Raw genomic sequence first — 18,715 nt, 5'->3', positions numbered from 1 at the left:
CCCTTCAAACCTCTCCAGTGTTCTCATCATAATTTTTGCAAAAAATTAATTATTTTTTACTGACCGTGTCTTCAACAAATAAAGGTAATTTAATTGTAATCTTTTTTGGAAGTATGTCAAGTGCTCCTTATGTTTTTGCTTCTAGGAATTAAGTAGTATTCTGATGGATTGGATTAGACGAATTGGGATTAAGAGGTAAAGGTTTCTATACTGCTTCATCATTTTAAAGACGTTTTTTATTAAAAACTTATCTAACACGTGTTGTTGGATTTTGCTTGCAATAAGAAATAAAATAAAGGTGGATTCATAAATTAATAATTAACCAAAAAAGCATGATATCCATTCCTAAGAAATAACTTTTTAAAGGTGGATTCATAAATTAATAATTAACCAAAAAAGCATGATCTCATGAAGAACAAATCAGTTCACATATGTTATGTATTGTTAATAATAAATAAAAACATAAAAAGTTAAAATAAGGGAGGTAGTCGTAATATTTCCAATACGAGGATGTCAGTGAAACGAAGCAAAACGTGAGGGAGGTTTCTGAAAATTTTTCCCATATAAAAATGCTCAATAATATATTTAAGGCGCCATTTTAAATCGACCAAAAACACAAGGGAGAACATAGAGCCTGATTGGATGGGCTTATGCCTATAAGCTGGTTGCAGCTTATAAGCTAAATAAAATAAATTGGGGTGGTCTAACTTATTTTTTTGGCTTATAAGCTGTTTAGCTTATAAGCTGTTTTAGATAAGCTAAGTCAAATGGGCTCAATATTTTTTTGAGCTTATTTTAAGCACAAAATAACTTTAAGCTGGCTAACCAAACTAAAAAAAACTAAAACCGGCTTATAAGCAACTTATAAGGCAATCCAAACGGGCTCATAAAATAGGAGAGCAGGGACACAATTGAATTTGATCAAATATGGTGTAACTTTGAAACAATAACTGAAATGGACAATCTTGTTGGTTGTAAAGGAAAACAGTTATGATGAAGGGAGAAGTGATTTGCCAAAATCTTGTCCGAAGGGTGTTGTGGGGGAAAACCCAAATCAAAGTTAATGGGGGAGAAGTGGTTTGGCGCTTCTTATTTAACGGCATTGCGAGTTTTTGGGGGCAAAACCCAAATCAAAGTGGTTTGGCGCTTCTTATTTAACGGCATTGCGAGTTTTTGGGGGCAAAACCCAAATCAAGGTTCATGGTTTTACCGATATAATCGCTCCACCTCTCCCTCCACTCTTTGACTTGCTATTTCTTTCATTTACTATTTCTGTATATGCATGCTGTTTTCTTTGCATTCCGATTCTCTCCTCTATATAGCCATCTCTTGATGACTGATACGCCCCTAATTACAATGCAACTCAACGATCAGACTGACCTCGAGGCTGCCTCCCCCACTCTCAAATCCTCTTCTTCCCAAGATGATTTCTCTGATCCTTTCCACATTGCCAATACCAAGAAGGCGTCTTTCCACGCTCTTAAACGCTGGAGGGTAAGTCTTCTTATATTGAATTTCAATTCAGTCCTTTCTATTCTTAATCATTAAATTTGAGTTAATCCTCACAAACACACCTCAACTATCACTTATTCGCGAGTTTTGTGTGTTAATACATCAATGGTGATAGTTCAGGTAGGAAAACGGGAACAACTGAAAGTTGGGGCGTGAAACTCGCGAAAAAGTGATGATTATTTTTATTATAAATATGCTAATGAACTCTTAGGTACCTTACAGAATCGTGTGTCTTAGCCTTTTGTTGTCAGGTTGGCATGAGTATGTTCTGTTAGTTGATGTGATATTTGAACCAGTGAATCATGGTGCCCTGATAATTTTTCATATGTATTCCTTTCTTTTGCTCAGTAATTTTCATGGTGGCTAAAGTGTTCTTTTGTGTTAAGAGTTTGTGACTAGTAGATTTTAAGGAAGTAATCTGCGTCGACACATTAATATCTCATTCGTCTTGTCTATAGCTTAAGAAATAATTGATCAACATTGTGCTTTATCTTTCTGATTAACCTTGATCACTGACAGGAAGCAGCTCTTGTGCTTAATGCATCACGCCGATTTAGGTATACTCTCGACTTGAGAAAAGCCGAAGAGAAAGAACAAAGAAGAAGGATGATCAGAGCACACGCTCAAGTCATAAGAGTAATGATGAAATTAATTTCTATGGTGTTCTTTTGATTTCTTTAATGAATATTTCACCATCGTTAGTTTGCTTTTGTAGGCTGCACTACTTTTTAAACTCGCTGGACAAAGAGCTATTGGTATATACTTTGTAAATCCTTTTCAACTACTGCTTTATCTTGAATATCTACCAAATATTGCGGCTTCCCTTGCATAACACTGGTTAAAATACGTACAGCTGATCAGAGGTGGAGCAAGAATTCGAAGCTTGTGGGCTCGAGATTCTAATTCGTTTAAGTTGCCGGGTTCTAAATTAGCAATTTATACATATTCAATGAATTTTTCAAAACAAATACTATGCTAGGTCCACCCCTGCAGCTTATAGATCACTGGCATTTGGTCATTGAATGTCTCCTATTAAAAGGAAATTTAGATTTCCGGAATATCCATGACATGAGAAAATATGAAAGAGAATTTTTTTGATTGATTAATCTGTAACCATAGTTGCTTTATTTCTTAACTCATTGCTTGCGAACTCTTTGCTCCCTCTCTCTGTCTCACCCCCTCATCCTCTTTTTCTTCTATCTATTGAGATCGTCTACTTGTAAAATTCTTCTTCTTTTCTAGGTTAACAATTTATCACATTTGACCTGTTTGGTGTACAGGTGAAGTTAGTGCTGTCATTTTGTCTCATGGTTGCACGATTGTCTATCAAGAGATCTATGTTATTGGCACATAGTTCCTTGTGCTCTGTTCTCCTACTCTTATCAGTTAATTCTAATCTTGCATAGCCACATCCTATTGCAGTTCTACATTGACTCTTCCCTTGGTGAAGTAAATAAGAAACAAATGAAAATGTTGCTCTAGTATAGTCTATTGTTTCACACTTTGTCTTTTGGAAGCACATGCAAGGTAGCCAAACTGCCTAAAGCTAATTTTAATGTAGATAGATGAAATGCTAGCAGAAGTTTCAAGTTCTTAATCATCAAATGAATTTAAGGATATAGTTAACTGCAAGCCTCTGTCTTTAACTGTTGGTAGCTTAGATACTAACTATTTGTATCAGTAGCTGACCTTAAACGCTGTCATTTGCTTCATTTTTGGTATTTGTTCTGTTTGCTAGTGTTGGGTACCGAAGTTGCTCCTCTACCTCCCAGTGGTGACTATGGAATTTCACTTGAACAGCTAGCTTCAGTGACTAGGGATCACAATCTTTCTGCACTGCAACAATACGGAGGAGTAAGTTAACTTCAGTGAGTTTTAGTTTATCTTATGTAAAACCATGCTATTAGAGGGGGTTCATCTCTATACGTATACTGATATTGATGTTGACATCTTCAGGCCAAAGGTTTATCAGAGAAGTTAAAAACAGATATTGATTCAGGAATTGTTGATGATGATGATGAATTGTCAAAAAGAAAGAATGTGTTCGGGGCAAATACGTATCCCATGAAAAAGGGTCGCAGTTACTTGGTACTAGTTATTCCTAAGTTGTCTTGTTGAATTGATTTCTGTAAGGAGAAGTGAGATGTAACTATTATCTTTGTTCTTTGTAGAGGTTCCTTTGGGAGGCTTGGCAAGATCTGACTCTCATTATCTTAATTGTAGCTGCTGTACTATCACTGGCACTTGGAATACACACAAAGGTATTTTGTTCTTTATATTGCAAGTTTCAATCACTGCCAAAATAGGTTCATCTACTGATGATAAAAGCTCTGTATTGTACTATATCTTTTTTTCCCCTATCTTTTACCTGTTATTGGAAAACCTCTGGAAATTTCAGAGTTTTGTCACTTGTCAATTTGATTTCTATAGCAATCAGTAAAGACCCCATAGGAAAAAACAAAGCAGTTTGAACCGATTAGTTAACATACGGACACATTTGTAATTATAGAAAAAGGATCACCTTTATATGTTGTAATTAAATTAATAAGAAATCTTCTTTCTTCTTTTTCCTCTTTTGACATTCTATCGGAGTTTCTATATACTTAGCATAAACCTATGTGACTTCGCTTGCTGAGGGGCAGCCCAATGCCACTTGCTCGGTCAAAGTTTTCCAGATGACCCTTATGAGCTAGCTTTTGAGATTAAGTTAGGTCCATGCTCATTTCTGTATCATGTTAGCAGAGTCAGCTTATCCCAATTCTTGCATAGTCCGATGTTGGGCCCCCATATTACATTATCCACGCTCCAGATGTCCAGTACTGGGCGTGCAAGGGGAGGGGTGTTGAGTCCCACATTGTTTGTGAGATAAGCACGAGGACTCCTTATATGGTCTTGAGCAATCCTCATCTTATGAGCTATCTTTTGAGATTAAGTTTGGCCAATATCCATTTCTTATCAAACACAAACAAGTATAATATGACAAATTAATGATGGTCCTCGATTATTCTAGGAAATCAGGAGATGTCGTTATATCATATTTAATGATGATTGTTACTAATAGTTTTTTTTTTTTTTGATAAAGTTGTTACTAATAGTTTCATTCATGATTATTTATACAGGGTCTGAAAGAAGGATGGTATGATGGTGGAAGCATAACTTTTGCTGTACTTCTTGTTATATTTGTAACAGGTAATTGTTTTGCTTCTTGTTTGTCTACTACTTTTAATCCAAGTGAATTGATTTATAGAAGTCATTAAATTCTACAATGGCTTTGGCTGCTTTCTCTTTTGCCAATCCGGGTTACTGAATTTTTATTAACTACTGGAACCAATTGAAGTATATTCATTAGCATTCAAGAAAACCATGAAACTCTAATAGAATCAGACAAAAGATTCTAACCTCATAATTTCACTTAACTGATAAAAGTCCTAGCTTCAGCTTAATTTGCTATTGTATACTTCCTACTCTCTCTCTCTCTCTTTATTCATGTGTTTAGCTTGGTCAAGCCACACCAGATTCGTGTTGCAGATTTCGGATCATATTTAGTTGATATTTTGGTTGCTAAAAAAACAGTTTTTTTCTTCGTTGCCTACTGGTAGCTTTAGTTCTCCACAGAACAAGTTGCATTCTTACATACATTTTCCTTCCTATCAAATAAATTGATTATTCTCTTTCTCTTTATATAATGAAAAAGTGCTTTTAATGTTCTTCAAGAATCAAGAGCTATTATACGCTTATTTGTTTTGAAGTTTAGTTATGTTTACTCTTATTCTTTTTCCTCAAACCAGGCTTCTCTTCTTTATTAGTAAAACAAAGACGTTAGCTCTTTGCTATTTTGAATTTTGAATTTCTGGGGTGAGGTGTATTCTTGTGAGTATTGCAATTGAACAATTCGATGAGTTGGAATCTTGCTTGTTGGTCATCATAATATAGCTTCCTTTCCTTTTGCCTTTGAAAGGAGAGTTCAATTTCTGTGGTACTCCTCGATGCATGTTTTTTTCCAACAGATTAACTTGTCTAGCCTTTCAGAATGGTTTTGCAAGTTCCTATCTCGTTTTTCGGATTGTTTGTATATATCGTGATTAAAGTGTAGTTCATTGTATTGCCGTGCTCCTTTATTCCCTACCAATCCTTATTTACTACTACATCTTTGATATATTGATTTGCTTATTAAATTTTCATTTAGCAACAAGTGATTACAGACAGTCCTTGCGATTTCAGAACTTAAATGAAGAAAAGCGAAATATCCAAATAGAGGTAATTGCATTTTAGGAATCAAAGACTACAATTATATTAATTACGATTCTTGTCTTCTAGATGATAAACTAACAACTTGAAAATGATTTCTAAAGGTTATAAGAGATGGCCGGAGGGAGAAAATTTCAATATACGAAATTGTTGTTGGTGATGTTGTTCCTCTCAGGATAGGCGATCAGGTAAAGGTGGCAGTATAGGTTTTTTCTTCCTCTTCTCTAGTCAATTTCTGATCAAAGAACTAGAGCTTTTTTATTCTTCCAGGTTCCTGCGGATGGAGTCTTGATCTCTGGTCATTCTCTGGCAATTGATGAGTCTAGCATGACAGGAGAAAGCAAGATTGTAAGATGGTTAGACCTTCTGGCATAGTATGTATTAGCTCATTGATCCAAATTATCTTAAATATCGTTTCATTTTTAAAGGTAAACAAGAATCAAAAGGCGCCTTTCTTGATGGCTGGTTGCAAGGTAGCAGATGGGGCTGGAACCATGCTTGTAAGATCATCGTATTTCTTTCTTTGTTTTCTTTTATTTCAATATCCCCCATCCGTTTGAGGATTTAGGAGCTAATCCATTTGGAGCAGATGACATTTTAGACATTGTTTGCACTAACTTATATCTCCTACTGCAGAATTTCTATGAGGACAAGTAGTCCTTTATGCTAAGTTTCTTGTAATTGTATAATACCTGTTTTTATCATACCTTATTATGATAGTCTGCATCATAATAGATAACCTAGTAATTGAACATACCTTGGTGTATTGGAATGGTCCTTGTTTTTCCCCGCTTGGCCATAAACTTTATTACATTATCTCAACTTCAATTCGAAATATAATTTGCAAACTAATGTTTGTTTTACAAATTTGGTCCATTATTTCTTGAAATAGAGAATATAAGTTGGAAAACTGATTTGAAGAGTATTTCAAGTGAAACAATGGTCCACTCACAATAGTTCAACTTTTTTCCAAGTGAAATTCATGTTCAAACACGCAAAATTACTTTTTTTCAACTTCATACTCTTTTTGTTTCAACTTCAAGGAAGTTTTACCCGAACACCCCATAACGTCTTCAAAGACTATGTTTTGTTCTATATTGAAAACAAAGTTACCCTTATCACTATCTCCTTAAACATTTATTTTTATTTAGGTAACTGGTGTAGGAATCAATACTGAATGGGGATTGTTGATGGCGAGTATATCAGAGGATAGCGGTGAAGAAACTCCTTTGCAGGTTATAATTAGAATGTGTTGTCAATCACTATCAATTTCTCTACTTGTTATCCATTCTGTTTAGCTTTCAATGACAATATGGCAGGTGCGCTTGAATGGGGTTGCCACCTTTATTGGCATTGTTGGCCTTGTTGTGGCTCTCTTTGTGCTCATTGTTCTTATATGCAGGTAAAGACAATGCTTAGTTCCAAAGCCATTCTGTATGCTTTGCATGCTAAATATTGCATATGACTTTAAATATTTCCTCCTCCCCCCCCCCCCCCCCCCCCCCCCCAGGTTCTTCACTGGAAATAGCAAAAATCCAGATGGGACTACCCAGTTTGTCCGTGGACAGACCAGTGTTAGTAAAACAATGGATGGAGTTGTACATATCATCACTGCAGCTGTAAGCGCTTTCTGATCAATGTTTAAGTTTTATCTTTCAGGCTCTGTTCCATCATGCACTATATACATTGTGGATTCCAATGGACACCACTGGAGTTACAAATTTTAGTTACACTATCTAAGAATTGAAAAAGCCTTTTTCTATTGATTTCCACTGCTCTTAGGTACTGTAGTCCAGATACCTTTTGTTTATATAGCACAAATATGGGCAAGTGTCATGTCCAGTGAGGATTATTAACATGGGAAATATAATTCTAGTAAGATGCCGTCTGGGTTAGATTGAACAGACAGTGCAATACTGTTCATTAACTTTATTATAAGATTTAAATGTTATTTAGGACATGTTTATTACCTATCAATGAAGTAGAAGTGGAGTCTTGTCACATACTAATCAATCAACTACACGCCTGAATCCTGAACTAGTTGGGGTCAGCTATATGAGTTCTCCATATCACCTTCGCGTTTGACATATTATTAGAGATTAACATAGTATATAAATTATATTATTGTCTTTGCTATAGATGTTTTATCCTTTCTTCTACCTTTTCTCAATGAGGCCCATAGTTTGGAAGTTTTGAGATTCTCAAGTAAACTTGCCTGTATAGACTTGCGTTACTCAAAAACAGAGAGAAAGGAAGAGACATTTTCTAAATAGCCTCTATTTCAAATGGTCACCTTCTTTGGACGTAATCCTCTAGTACTCCACATTGTTTAATGGTAAAAATGTAAGTGTCGATAAAAGATTTAGAGACAGTAAAAAATGCTCCAGATTGGTTCAACAATCTGTTAGAAGTGCCCATATCTTCTAATTTTTTATTCTGGTTTGGTCTCCAATAATGAATGGTTGTATATTTTCTGTACAGCTATTTGTCCAAGTTTTGTTGTTAATGGAAGACAATTAAGTTTCTCACAGTTTCAGAACCTACAAATTCGAATGTTGTCTAACTAATACAATAAGTTCTTTTCAGGTCACAATTGTGGTTGTTGCTGTCCCTGAAGGTCTTCCTTTAGCTGTTACATTGACGTAAGTATGAAATAATGCTTCTTACTCAACACTATTGACTTAATCTTCTGTGCCTTGTAATTCTCTTAAATCATCGCCTGCTCAAAATGTTGTGACAGTTTAGCATACTCAATGAAGAAAATGATGGCTGACAAGGCTTTGGTACATATAATTTTCCTCCTTTTGCTAAATCTGTTTGATTATTTATTTGAATATATAAGAATGTTGATATTATAGTAGTCATGCTTGAAATATTTTCTTTAATAATTTGCAGGTGCGCAGACTTTCAGCTTGTGAAACTATGGGCTCTGCTACAACTATTTGCAGTGATAAAACTGGAACACTGACTCTGAATCAGGTTACATTGCAGTTTCATGCTTTTGATCTTCAGAGTGACACCTTCTGTTACATCTCTACTCTTATTCACAGATTTTATGATGACTTACATGTTTGTCTTTGTGCAGATGACAGTCGTTGAAGCCTATATCGGGGAAAAGAAGCTGGATTCACCTGAAGATGGTTCACAGTTGCATTCAGCTGTTTCTTCTCTTCTGGATGAGGGCATAACTCAGAATACATCCGGCAGTGTCTTTACTTCTAAGGTATTCGCTGTCTATTTCCTTGTCTCTCCCTAAATTATCTTTCTATCTCTCTCATACATGTGCCATGCATTTTGATTGAAAAAGTTTTAGATGAGAATTCTGAGTAGTCTTCTTAGATGACATTTACTCAAAATGCTCTTGAATATTAGTCCCTACAGATCAACTCTTTAAAGAAAAATGCATGCATTGTCTTTCTTATTACACATTTTGCTCAACTGAGGAGTTGTCTCCGTTCCCTTATTTTCTTTTGGTGCACCCATGTAGTTCCCATTTGTATAGAGGATTGGGTGACATTTGGAGAGAACCATATCTTGTAGGTTTCTCCTTTTTTTGGTATACACCTTGTATATGGCCAAGTTGGCCTTGTTATTATCAATGAAAACTTTAAAAAAAAAATTACACATTTGCAGTAGTTCAGATACCTTTCCCACCTTCACCACGGCCAATACTTCTAATTTTAATTTGTTATCTAATCTGCAGAAACGATTTCTTGTTTTACTTTGGCATGCATATATTTACCCTTGTTTCATGCTATTTTTTACCCAATTTCCCCTCTTCGTAGGATGGCAAGGGAATAGAGGTTTCAGGATCTCCCACTGAAGAGGCCATTCTTTCATGGGGCGTCAAGGTAGTATTAACAACTTCTCTTTCCATTTACTTCTGTAAATCAACAAAATCTTCTTATTCAACTATTGCACAATTTATTCAGATTGGAATGAAGTTCGATGTTGTCAGATCAGAATCCATAGTTCTTCATGTCTCTCCTTTTAATTCTACAAAGAAGAGAGGAGGTGTTGCAATTAGAAAGCAGGTAATCAACTTATCTGATATTCAAGTGCTCGCAGCTTCATAATCCTGTTCGCTTTTGTTAAGGTTTCTTTAATTTTAAATTGGACATAACTTCTGTCCATTTAGAGGGCTTTATTGCTCCACATAATCAGTTTAATGGGAGAACTTAGCTATTTGGTGATTTTTCTTTTCCTATAACTAGCTAATAATTGAAATCTAAAGACTTTGTGAGGCTTCAAGTATTATGTTAATATCAAAAATCAAGTTTGTAGTCTGGAAGTAAGTGTTTGCATGATGATCTAAAGCAACAAGTTATCTCTTCGCTAGACATCATAGGCTAAGTTAATCTACTCGTGTTTCAAATCAAATGATCATGTCAAAAGGTCCTCGGGCTTTAAGAACCAGAGGATTCCTATAAATGATAGCTAGCAGATGTGCTGTGGCCTCTTTGGATTTTCAAGTTGATTCATTCTTTCTTGTTTTCTTTATGGCTCACATGATAGTTTCTTCTGCTGATGCACACTTCTGATTTCCTCCAATCTGTATATATGGTGGATGAACTCCTTAAATTATCTAAACACATATGAGGTTATTAATTGCATATTTAATGGTTTTCTTTCTTCCTTTGCAGAGTGGCTCTCGAATTCATATACACTGGAAGGGTGCAGCCGAAATTATACTGGCATCATGTACCGGATACCTTGACTCAAATGGTTGCTTGCATTCCATTGAAAGGGAGAAGGTTAGAAGAAGTTAAGACTAGTTTCTAAGAGAGAACATTTAGATAAAATTGAGTCTTGTGAACACTTCTGTTTACTTTATGCTGTCCCAAACTTGGGCATTGAAAAAACATAAGCAAAACTAGGAATCAGAAAAGGACACTTTAGTGCAGGCTTCCTCCTTTCATCTCTTTTTATTAATTATTTTGGCTGCAGGATTTTTTGAAAGGAGCTATTGAAGATATGGCAGCAAAAAGTTTGAGGTGTGTTGCCATTGCATACCAAACTTGTAATGTAGATGAGGTTCCAACTGATGAAGAACAGCTGGCACAATGGGCTCTACCAGAAGATGACCTTATTTTGCTTGCTATACTTGGTATAAAGGTACATGTCTGTAAGGTCATGTAGTCGGGATGTTTATAGTGTCGTGAATATTGTTCTACTCATGTCCTCTCTCATGTTGAGTTTGACTACCAGGTAATTTATGACGAATACAATACCATATTCTTCGATTACTTTGTCAATCTTATGTCTGCAGCACATGTACTCCCTCCATCCTACTTTTTTTTTTGAAGTTTGACCTGGCTCGACTATCGTGGGGTTTGAGAGAAATGGTGTGAATTTAGTTATTCTGTTTGATACATTTGTGTTAATAATAATTGGAAATTATCACAAGATTCAATGATGTCACATCCTATATAAAATAATAGAACTCAAGGCATTTTATAGAAAAATATATTATAAAAGTATTATACACTAAATTGACTTCTAAACTTCGTAGACAACTAAACTAAAAACTGGTCAAACAAAATGAGATGGATAGAGTATTAGAGTATACGACATCAACATTAGGTGAACTTTCTGATCTGCCTAAGTTTTGGTAGGTAGAGTTACGGGGTACCTGTACTAGTGGGAAGTAGCAGGTACCCGTTGAATTAGTCGAGGTGTGCCCAAGCTGTCTGAGACACCACCTTATTTAAAAAAAAAGTTTACTACATGGTACATATTTGTGTGCAATATTTAATATTTCATGAGTTGTATTGCAAGTTCACATTTATCTTTCTTTGCCTTTCTACATAGGATCCTTGTCGGCCAGGTGTCAAAGATGCAGTGAGACAGTGCACCGATTCTGGTGTTAAGGTAATCTTTTTGTTTGGCTGCATATGGATGAAATAATAGCCAACAAGGTGATATGATCGACTAAATAATCATATCTAACTTTGTCAGGAAGAAGAATTTGCCTTTGGTCCAAGGTGATTTCTTTTAATTAATTGAACCTTTTTCAAACATTGAACCAGTTAATTATACAAATTTCGGATGTTTATTCTATCAAAATCCATCTTCCTCTTTACAGGAAATTTATTCGGAAATTTGGTAGGTCTTGAATGGTTTAAAATATTTCAGTTATTAGCCATTTTGAGGATGCATATAGCTTAGTATTTGTCATGGTTGTGTATGCACATTTAGCCACATGATTGTAACTCAAATTTGAAGATATCTGCAATGCATTTTAGCTTAAGCACTCGTTCTTATAAGCAAAAACTTTACTCTTGAGAACCCTAGGTGCGCATGGTGACAGGAGATAATATTCAAACAGCTAGAGCAATTGCCTTGGAGTGTGGAATTTTAACTTCAAATACTGAAGTCACAGAATTTGAAGTTATTGACGGGAAGACCTTCCGTGAGTTGTCTGAGAAGGAGCGAGAACAAGTTGCAAAAAGAATGTCGGTATGTTATCCATGAAGAGATAATAACTGATTTATATATTTAATCTACTTGTATCTCCAGTTATATGTTGGCACATCTTGTTAAAAGTAGAAAGCCGGTTATTAGGTTATGGGAAGGTCATCTCCAAGTGACAAGCTTTTGCTTGTGCAAACACTGCGTAAACTAGGGGAGGTTGTTGCTGTTACTGGAGATGGAACTAATGATGCTCCTGCACTGCATGAGGTTTGACGACTTTCTTATCTCTTTTTGTTCAATTGTTTAGCTCTCTTCCCCTTTTTGTGTCTTCACTAGCTGATCGTTGTACACGCTTGGTTTCTGAGCACTAACTCAAACTTTGAGAAGAAGTGGTTTGATCCTATGCTACTTGAGAAATAATGACTGAGATTTGGTTGGTCATTTTGAATTTTTTTCTTTCAAAAAAAGGGAAGATAAACATGATGCATATAGCACTCAATATACAAGAGGAAGGAAAAGTTAATATTAAATGAAGGTTAGGAGTTCAACTTAACCTCATTTTATTAATAACGGTTTTAAATAAGGAGAGTTTCAAAATACTCATTCCCTGAGTTATAATCATTGTTTTTGGTAGGATTTCCTACCTTAAGCTTTTCTAATCATAAAGGCTGCGTCGGTGTGGGTTCTTAATTAGATTTGCTCAATATACCTTAAGAGTATAACTGACCTCATAAATCAGTGGAATTCCCTAATGTTTGGTAGCTATCGAGGGTAGCGTTGACTACCATCTAATTCCTACCCTTGAATGTCCCTTTAGTGACTCTAATCTAGTTTTGTCCATAATGCAGTATGATCTAGAAAGCTCCTCTTATTTTTAGCACTGTATCCACAACAACAAAGATAGCTAGGCAGTTTAGTTAAATTTATGTCATATTCTATGATTTCTAGAGTAGCATTGCATTCAGTCTGACTTCTTTCCTCCAAACATCATTAGATGTTATCCCTTTAAATTTAATTTGGCCAATAATATAATCAACTTCACTAAACGTGAAGAATTTATCACTAATATAAAATATGCATAATTCAATGAGGAACAGAGATGAAAATATTTTAAAAACCACCATATAATAAGCACCTGTTATATCTAAGCTCCAACTGTATTCTACTGCAGAACATCAAAGAATAAGCACTTGTCTTTGTTAAAACCTTAACAAGTAAAGAAGATGAAGGAGAACTTGGTATATAGATGGATGTGTGATGAAGATGATCTTTTCTCCTTTGTCTTCCATTTTCCCTTTTCCTAATACTCTTCTGTTGCTTCCCTCTCAAAGACTTGATATCCGTTCAGAATGTTTTTTTCCCATTTAATTAGAGAGCAAAAGTCCTTTCCGATTTGAAAGTGTTTAGTAGTTTCCGCATCGGAACCTAGGTATTGGTGAGTTCCTAGGTATTGGTGGGTGCCTATGAACTGAGAATGGCAGAAGTGCCCATATATTCGTTTGAGTACCTCCAGTAAAATGGTTTGGTTTGTCTAGGCATTTGGTAGACTTTCTCGACTCCATGGGTCTTAGCGTAAATAAATATCCATGTTTTACTTGCACAATGACTAGGTTAAGAGTTGATAACCCTAGTTTTTGATTTGACAAAAGGATTAGTATAGAAGCAGTTTGACGAAATGCGTCAGACCATATATTTAGTTGGGGTATAATATTGGTTACAGTTTCCTTGACAATATTTTGGGTCTGACCAGAAAAGTTGGACATTCAATCAGAGTGAAGGCAGTACCAAAAATAGTACAATTTGTTTGTATCTGGTAGTATCACCAACGGGACCATTGTGTTATCTGCTTCAAAATCTATTATGATACACCTCAAATAAAACTGATTCTCCTTGGTAAGTAATGTACCATGGCTTGATGCTCAGGGTTTAAAGATATTGCCGAGGTTCAGGTGTTGTATATAGTCTGGAATAGCAGCTTTTTGTGCCTAATTACATTATTCTTTTTTGAATGCTTTATTTGCTGTAATTTTATTCAATGTTATATTTGTATTTGTCTAATGATTTTTCTGTGGTTAGTTAATCTCATTGTGTTTCCATATTTAGGCCGATATAGGCCTTTCCATGGGCATTCAAGGAACAGAAGTCGCAAAAGAAAGCTCTGACATCATTATCTTGGATGACAATTTTGCTTCCGTGGTGAAGGTGAGTTGGAGAATCTTTTTTGGTGTATGAAGAAAATGTTAGATTGCTTTTTAGAAATTATTGTGTGTGATTATAGGTCTCAACTATGTACGATGTCAGAAATGCTTATTAAGTCTTTTCACCATTAAAACACAAGAAGGGGAGCCTTGGAACAATGGTAAGGTTGTCACCGTGTGACCTATAGGTCACGGCTTCAGGCCGTGGAAGCAGCCACTAAATCTTGCATTACGGTAGGCTGTCTACATCACACCCCTTGGGGTGCGGCCCTTCCCCGGCCCTTGCTAACACGGGATGCTTTGTCTACCAGGCTGCCCTATTTTTACCATTAAAATACAGCACATTTATCATAAACTTAACAATTCTGATGAGAACATCTGTGGGCCTATGGAGGTGGGTTTTGAGGTCAAAAGCTCATTAAAGCTCATAGATATGTATTCATGTTCTGTATTTTTATTTCAGTCTTGGAAGGTATTTTGCTAAGCTGTTAAAGGTGAATTATACCAACTTATAATGCCTCTAACAAATATAAAATCTCATTCTGAGATCATTAATTCTACATCTATTATGTTAATGTAGGGATCGTTAGCCAGTAGGTATTATAATATAGTCTGAACTTTCATTACGCCTCAACTACATATGATGTTGGGAATGCTTATTAAACATATTTATCGGAACTTCAGAATTCTGGTGAGAACATTTATTTGGACTATGAAGGGTGGTTTTGGAGGACGAAAGCACATAAAAACTCAGACATGTACTCATGTTTTATATTTTTTATTTTGATCTTGAAAGGTAATTTTGCTGAATTTGTGAAGGTGACTTGGAATAATGTTATAATGCTTCTAAATATGTGACTACTCATTCTAAGATCACAAGTTATTATGCCACAACCAAGTAGATGTTGGCCATTTTTAACCAGTAGGTATCAGAATATAGTCTGAACTCCCATTGATTTTGCAAACATATGTAACATGGGCTTATCAATTTTTGAAAGCCAACATGAAAAACGAAGTTCCGCAGATATTTTGTTAGATGATGTAGTGACAAACCGCAAGGGCAGGAAAGAGGAATCATAAAATGAGAAACAAGCAGTGCAAGCTTCTTGTTTATCTTGTTATTGCATCCCTTTGCCTTTGCATCGTCAAATTTCCTAGTGGATATTATTCTTCTTTGACTGGCATGCCATCCTTTGAGCCATGTTTATTTGACAAACTTGGAGAAAGCAGCCAAACACTGAGGAAGCAGATGATGTGTCTTTTTAACCCATCTCTCTGTTGTATCAGCTGGTTTTAGTTTGTCAGTGGCTCAGCGTACTAGCATAGATGAAACCCATGGTTCTTGACTTAATTTATCTCAATGTAGGTTGTACGCTGGGGCCGTTCTGTTTATGCAAATATTCAGAAATTCATTCAGTTCCAGCTCACTGTTAATGTTGCAGCTCTTGTAATCAATGTTGTGGCAGCAGTTTCTTCTGGTGATGTTCCTCTAAACACAGTGCAGGTCCCCTCTCTCTCCTGCCCTACACAGATGCAGGAATGCATATATAATTTGTAATTTCATAGGCATAAATATGTGTATGTATAGTGTATATGGGGCTGTGTTTATCATTCAGCAGATAATGAGGACTTGCATATTATGCACTGCAGGATTCTTTTTTTTTTTTTTTTTGGCTTTTGCATTTTGCTCAAGGATACTTCTTGTTGCAGCTTCTTTGGATCAATCTCATTATGGATACTCTGGGAGCACTAGCTTTGGCTACTGAACCACCAACTGACCATCTAATGCATAGACCTCCTGTTGGTCGAAGGTCAGCAACTCTTCAAAATGGGGATTTACCATGCTATCTCCTTACCTTTCATATTACTTTTTTATGATTTCCAGTTATCATAAAATGAGTTATGCCACAGAGCCTGCTAGATTTGAGTTTTAAAATGGTGCATGATCAGTATATCTATTATAATTTCTGGGAATGTAAGCTTGAAGCCTTCTATAGTATCGTGAAGAAACTACTGCTATGCTAGATGCATATTTTTCTATCTCCCATGATATGTGTGAGGGACGCTCCTAGTGTAATTATGCATCTACTTTTCATCCACTTATTTCCAAAAGGTGCATCAAAGATGTAGATTTTACCAATTGCTTTTGTTAGCTTCTGTGCTTTGTTTATTTTAATGTCAGAACTCCTCACTGACAGGAATAAGATTCATCATGGGACAGATATTCTTTATCTAAAATAATCTGGCTTGCACCTTCTGTATGTTCCCTAATATTTGTTTTTCTAGTTCACGGCTCCATATATGATTCTTTTGAAGAAAAAAGAAAACAGACACAGAGTGTTCTTTTTCTTATTTTACTGTGTCTCAAGAATGTATTAAGGCTTTTTACATGCTCTGACACTACCATTTGTGTAACTTAGGGAACCTCTGGTAACAAATATCATGTGGAGGAACTTGTTGATTCAGGTCTGTGGCCTCACTGATATAACATCATTGTTTCGTTTTATCTTGCTATTTTCACCTTAAAGAAGAAATTTTAATAGCATGCCTTTTTTATAAACAAAATTGGTTATTTTCTTTTCTGTAGGCTCTCTACCAAATCGGAATCCTTCTTGTTCTCAATTTCCAGGGCAAGAGTATTCTCAGCTTAGAGCAAGATGACCCAAAACATGCTAATATGGTGAAGAATACCTTAATTTTCAACACATTTGTTTTCTGCCAAGTAAGTTTTTTCATCTTAGTGCAAAGGAGAAGAAGTCTGGGTCTGAGATGTCATTAAAATTATTGTCTTATCTGATGAAAAAGGAAAATGTGTATGCTGTGTATTTTCTTAAATGGTTGTCGATAATCTTCATTCTTCACTTGTCTAACTAGTTCAAATACAGATATTCAATGAGGTTAATGCTCGAAAACCAGATGAAATTAATGTCTTTACCGGTGTGACCAAAAACCCCCTCTTTACTGGGGTTGTGGGAACTACTCTCATACTTCAGGTGAGATATCTTTCAACGTGGATATATTTCTGATTACAATTCTTTCTTTATGTTTCATCACTGACTAGCATATTCCTCCATACAACAGATCATTATCATCGAGTTCCTTGGAAAATTTACCTCAACCGTTAGAGTCAGTTGGAAATTATGGTTGGTTTCACTTGCCATTGGTATTATCAGGTAGTGTACAGCACGATTTTGTGGGGTTTTGTTGGGTTGACTAGCCATTATCTCATCCGCATGTCAACATCTTTGTTTTATTGTCACAGCTGGCCTCTTGCTGCTGCAGGAAAATTGATCCCAGTTCCAAAGACCCCCTTGGGTAAGGTCTTCATCAAATCGTATCAGCGATGCATTGCAGCTCGTAATGCATGAATAAATTGCTTTCATGCAGATCTACTGTCCTACTTGGTTGTATATATGTGTAGTACGTATGATTAGTGTTTGTTAGTGCTGAATTGGAAGAAAAAAGAACCCAAAAAAGATTACGATGACATTAGAAAGCAATCCTAGATTGTGTTGTTTATAGTACATGACAGACTTATATTACTGTCCACTAGGTTTTATAATAGTTATACAACATAACTTAGCATTTGTTAATGCTGAATGGGAAGAAAAGAGAATCCCAAAAAAGTTGAGATAGACATTAGAAAGCAAGCCGAAAGCATGTTGCATGATAAATATGTATATATTTCTTTTACAGAACAGAAATACTGTAGTAAGTTCAAATCTTTTTTTATAGTAATTTGTTTATATGTATATGTCGGAAACAGCCACCCTACCTTTCAAGGTGGGGATTAGGTCTGCGTACACTCTACCCTCCCCAGACCCCACATAGTGGGATTATACTGGGTTTGTTGTTGTTGTTGTATATGTATGGAACTTGGAAGATATGTCCATTAGAAACCAACCTGAAAAAGTACGTTGCTTATAGTACATGATAAATAATTAAAATATGTATATTTTCTTTTACGGAACAGGAGTTAACAAGTTTAAATCTTGTTTATTGTAATTTGTGTGATTGTATCTATGGATATGTATGGGAGATATGTATTTTTTTCCCACCGAACAGGTGTATTAATTTTGGTGTAGCAGTTGCGTTTGCATTCATTCACAAATGCCAACGGCAAGAGCATAATAACTAGTGTCAACGTGTGCCCTCGCTAGAACCTTACACAGTCAAACCTCTCTATTACATCGTTGGGTCCGAAATTTTTCAGTTGTTATACACCTATAACAGCATTGACATTTAAATAATATTTTGTTGTTATAGACAAAAAAGATGCATAAAATCTAATTTTCATTTTTAATGATCAAATTCTAAGCTTCTTTGTATAACGAAGAAAAATC

The 18,715-nt window shown here is 35.6% G+C and overlaps 1 protein-coding gene across 4 annotated transcripts; it reads left to right on the top strand.

Moving 5' to 3' along the window:
• Window positions 1–891: 891 nt before the first annotated feature.
• On the top strand, window positions 892–18,335 carry LOC132633588 (calcium-transporting ATPase 9, plasma membrane-type). 4 transcript variants are annotated; one of them, XM_060350104.1, is made up of 34 exons: window positions 892–1,135; window positions 1,375–1,494; window positions 2,032–2,148; window positions 2,228–2,267; window positions 3,251–3,366; window positions 3,469–3,600; window positions 3,684–3,773; window positions 4,632–4,701; window positions 5,699–5,769; window positions 5,865–5,948; window positions 6,031–6,108; window positions 6,189–6,260; window positions 6,912–6,995; window positions 7,080–7,162; window positions 7,271–7,379; window positions 8,347–8,402; window positions 8,501–8,543; window positions 8,656–8,739; window positions 8,846–8,983; window positions 9,546–9,611; window positions 9,693–9,794; window positions 10,404–10,514; window positions 10,708–10,875; window positions 11,572–11,631; window positions 12,055–12,219; window positions 12,325–12,441; window positions 14,278–14,376; window positions 15,739–15,876; window positions 16,083–16,183; window positions 16,793–16,838; window positions 16,960–17,094; window positions 17,258–17,365; window positions 17,454–17,545; window positions 17,635–18,335. In XM_060350104.1, exons 1-34 carry the CDS (start codon window positions 1,064–1,066, stop codon window positions 17,738–17,740), a joined length of 3,273 nt encoding a protein of 1,090 aa, XP_060206087.1. In that variant the 5' UTR covers window positions 892–1,063; the 3' UTR covers window positions 17,741–18,335. The 4 variants fall into 4 exon arrangements, with proteins under 4 accessions (XP_060206087.1, XP_060206089.1, XP_060206088.1 ...); XM_060350106.1 differs by having other exon boundaries at window positions 892–1,196; XM_060350105.1 differs by having other exon boundaries at window positions 892–1,494; window positions 17,655–18,335.
• The last annotated feature ends 380 nt before the right edge of the window (window positions 18,336–18,715 follow it).

This window comes from Lycium barbarum, chromosome 3 (assembly GCF_019175385.1).
Source record: "Lycium barbarum isolate Lr01 chromosome 3, ASM1917538v2, whole genome shotgun sequence".
NCBI lineage: Eukaryota > Viridiplantae > Streptophyta > Magnoliopsida > Solanales > Solanaceae > Lycium > Lycium barbarum.
This window is presented reverse-complemented; position numbering and strand designations above follow the sequence as displayed.

Bases quoted from the DNA above. Each gene is read 5' to 3' on its own strand.
- LOC132633588 (XM_060350103.1), top strand. From the start codon at position 1,279: ATGCATGCTGTTTTCTTTGCATTCCGATTCTCTCCTCTATATAGCCAT. The intron at 3,601-3,683 runs GTACTAGTTATT...TGTTCTTTGTAG, and splicing joins AAAAGGGTCGCAGTTACTTG to AGGTTCCTTTGGGAGGCTTG. The intron at 3,774-4,631 runs GTATTTTGTTCT...TTATTTATACAG, and splicing joins CACTTGGAATACACACAAAG to GGTCTGAAAGAAGGATGGTA.